This window comes from Mus caroli, unplaced genomic scaffold (genome assembly GCF_900094665.2).
Source record: "Mus caroli unplaced genomic scaffold, CAROLI_EIJ_v1.1 scaffold_15114_1, whole genome shotgun sequence".
NCBI lineage: Eukaryota > Metazoa > Chordata > Mammalia > Rodentia > Muridae > Mus > Mus caroli.
This window is the reverse complement of record NW_018390120.1, coordinates 21,886-25,488: the sequence shown is the minus strand read 5'-3', so window position 1 is coordinate 25,488 and position 3,603 is coordinate 21,886. Positions and strand designations below refer to the sequence as shown.

At 32.4% G+C, this 3,603-nt stretch overlaps 1 protein-coding gene across 1 annotated transcript in view; it reads left to right on the top strand.

The window, feature by feature from the left end:
* The first annotated feature begins 1,230 nt into the window (after positions 1-1,230).
* Positions 1,231-3,603, top strand: part of LOC110288491 (vomeronasal type-2 receptor 116-like) — a 19,068-nt gene continuing 16,695 nt past the window's right edge. Inside the window, 1 exon segment of the mRNA XM_021154823.1 lies at positions 1,231-1,427. Within this exon segment, the coding sequence (XP_021010482.1) occupies positions 1,231-1,427 (197 nt within the window).

Below are 3,603 nucleotides of genomic sequence, written 5' to 3'. Positions count from 1 at the left end.
CACTGAACTGGTTTGTGTCATCCAATCATAAAATGGAGCATATCATCACCCAAACTGATGATCTGCCTATATAAACTCTGCTTGTTCACAGTCCAAATCCAATGAAACAGGTTCATGAGTGTACAATATTCAGTATACGCTCAGTTTGTCACTGTTGACTCTAGAATTCAATCAAATATACATGGTTAGAAAGAATGTATAGGAAAAGTTTACACATTGAAACACAGTGTCCCATCACAGTCACTATTTGTTTCTAAGATATTTAAAACCTATTTTTAAATAAGATTCCTTAACAGCAACTACCTCAATGTAAACTGACATAAAACAATGTAGGAAAACATATATACAGAATAGATGTGTCAGCCTAAGCAATTAACTTGAAAAAAATTGAGCACATGGGAGGGAGATAATGGCTTGGAATTCAAATATTAACATGATTTTTTCATTCCTAATTAATTTTTGGAAGGTAGGGTGACTTTTTGTTTTATTGGAAATAAAGAAAAAAGCATGGCATATTTTCTGGGTCTTGTTGAGCCTTTAAAACTGAATCTTTACCATGTAAATTAACTGTGGATATGTGAAGAATGTATGATTTCAGATGGAGCTGGATTACCTATACTTGGGATTTGATCTGTTTAGAGATTCTCAAGATAATGGAAGCACAGGTCTTGTTTAGATATTCTTATTTATCACTTCTGTGACATAGTCCACACTCTACATGGTCTGTGGATCTCAGTGACTATAAACATGAGATTGCATCTGCATGAATTGGACTGTGTAATACAGTGTCCCCTATGTCCTCAGTAGCTCCAGATTTGCTAGTACTGGATGTGTCACTATGAATCTGATTCAATCCACTGACATCATTTCTAACTGTGTTCACATATTCAGATTGTTGAAACTTTTCAAGGACCAAATTTGAACACAGGGGCTTTTTTTCCACAGATTCACAAACAAGAATGATATCATGCAGACTGAGAATGAATTATCCTCCTAAGTATTTACCTACACGTGTTTATTCTATGGGCTGTGGACACCAGTGGCAGAGCCCCAGGGAAGAAAGTATTTAAGTTTCTTCCAGGGCTCAGGAGAAATCTAAAAATAAAATGAATCATGAATATGCAATAAACATCTCCTTTGCCCAAAGAAATAAAAGCTGGTAGAAATCTGATGTGCTGATATGCATGACACTTCACAATCCACACTGCCCAGGCTTAAGGCAGGAAAAATATGTTCATTTTCATGGGGGTCTTCTTCCTCCTTAATATTACACTTCTCATGACCAATTTCATTGATGCCAGGTGCTTTTGGAGAATAAATTTGGATGAAATAAATGATGAACCTGTGGGATTAACTTGTACTTTCATCCTGGCAGCAGTTCAGACACCCATTGAAAATGATTATTTCAACAAGACTCTTAATGTTCTGTAAGTAAATTTGTATTTTAAATTGAAATGAGAACATTAATATTTCTTGAGTGCTCAGGGGATGAAGATTAGGCAAATTCTTGAGTCTTCTGTCCTGGTGCTAAGTCTGAACTCCAAGAAAAAAAACTTAATTCCTTTACAGATTTAATCTTATATTCTCCAATTAATTAATTCAGTAGAGGTTTTGGTTTTCTTCCAGGTGCCTTTGGATTTGAAGGTTGGAAGTTTAGGAATATCTACATTGATCTTTAACATAAAGCCTGCCTTTTGACAGTTTATATTGCACTCTAGGCAGAGATGACTTATTGAAATTGATCCTGTAATATTTCATTATGTTTTATCCCAAGTACATGTAAATAAATTGTCATAAATTCTGCTGACAGTCCTTCCATTAGTGTGTTGCTCCTAGAGCATATTCTGGTTCCAGTAATATTCATGGCACATACAGTTGTCAAAAACTTTACATACATACAAACTTACTGTCTCAAATTCATTGCATGCAGTCACTTATTGACTTCTAAACCTTCATCAGATTTGGAAAGAGAAGATACTTACACTCAGAAATTTGTACTTCATATGAATGCTTGGATGGATATTTTTGTATGGATATGAGCAAGGAATATTTAGCTCATTAGGGGTCAAGACATCGAAGTGTTTTAAAAGATAAAATCCAAAAGTGCTGTGGCTTCGTACTTCACACTATTTACGTACAATCACTGGCTTTTATGTTTTGCAAAGTTCAATTGGGCACTCTCTCTTTAGAGTAAACCATATTTGGAACATATGGAATCCAATGATATGATTACATTGTTTGAATAGGCAGGCTATCAATAACAGTGGTGACTGCTTATGTCCCATATCACTGTCATGGGTGACAATTGTATTGTGGGATAGTTGGAACGTTTGAGGATATTGATACAGGAGCTTTTATTAAATTTTTGTCATTATTTAAGAAAAATGTCTTCTCCATTCATGTATGAGTTGGTTAATCTCTGACCCTTTTAAAATATCTAAATCTTGTGGGACTTATTTCAATAATTTTAGTAAATATTAGTGCATATGTTACCAACGTGGTATCAATATCAATTTTTGTGGATTGCTGATCATTGTTTTAAAACACAGCCCTTTAAACTACTAGGCTACACAGACCTCTTAAGTAACTGATGTTTCCTAAATTTCACTTATAGGTAGTAGTTTGAGGATTGTACAAGGTCTACCGTCAAATTTATTTTGTATATTAGTAAAACTTTAATTGATATTTGTGTGTGTGTGTGGTAATAAAGACTATTCTAAAATGATCTATTTTATAGGGTATAGAATGAAGATACAATAGTTGTAGTATTTTTAGTGAAAAACTGATCGTATTTACTTCATTCTAATCATTAAATATGCAGGTGTACTTATAGAGTTTATTGATAAAATTTTATGAAATGACAAGGATAAAAAAGGATATATTATTCTTTTCAAAAATATAAATAAAACCAATATGGTATTATTCCATTCCCATGGTCTAGTGGTCCACTTTGATTTAAAAAAATGAATATATTCTGTAAATTTACACAAAAATATCTCTTCTATATCATAAGCATATAATACTGACATATACAAATATCACAGATATTTCCTTATCTTCTGAGTTCTCATTAGGATACTAGTACTGTTTTAGTGTAATGACAAAGGTTATCAAAGATGTTTCTTAGAAATTAATTTATAATAAATAAAATACTCAGAGTGAATATATATCACATTGCTTTGTAAATAGGAAGTAGGAGAATGATATATCAGTGGTGGGACAAGTCCTTAATCTCTGCACTAAACACCTGCCATTGCTGCATAACTGCATTTGAATTGAGGAGAGTCTACAGGAAAGTATCGTATAAAACATTTGGATGTATTGCAATCTAATAACCTAAATAGTCCTTGCACAAATACATACAAAGTTAAATATTGGCATGTATCTATTACCAAATATGTGTATGATATTTGAATTTAATTAAAAATAAATCTTTAGAAAATATTTTATTTCAATAAAAGATTGAAAAAATTACAGCATGAGGATAGATATGAATGGATATGTCAAAAATTTTGGCCACTAATTGTAAGTGATTATAAGTACAGGAATCAAATGTTGCTAGAGAGAGAGAAAATTATGCATTGATAAACAATGGTTTGTTTT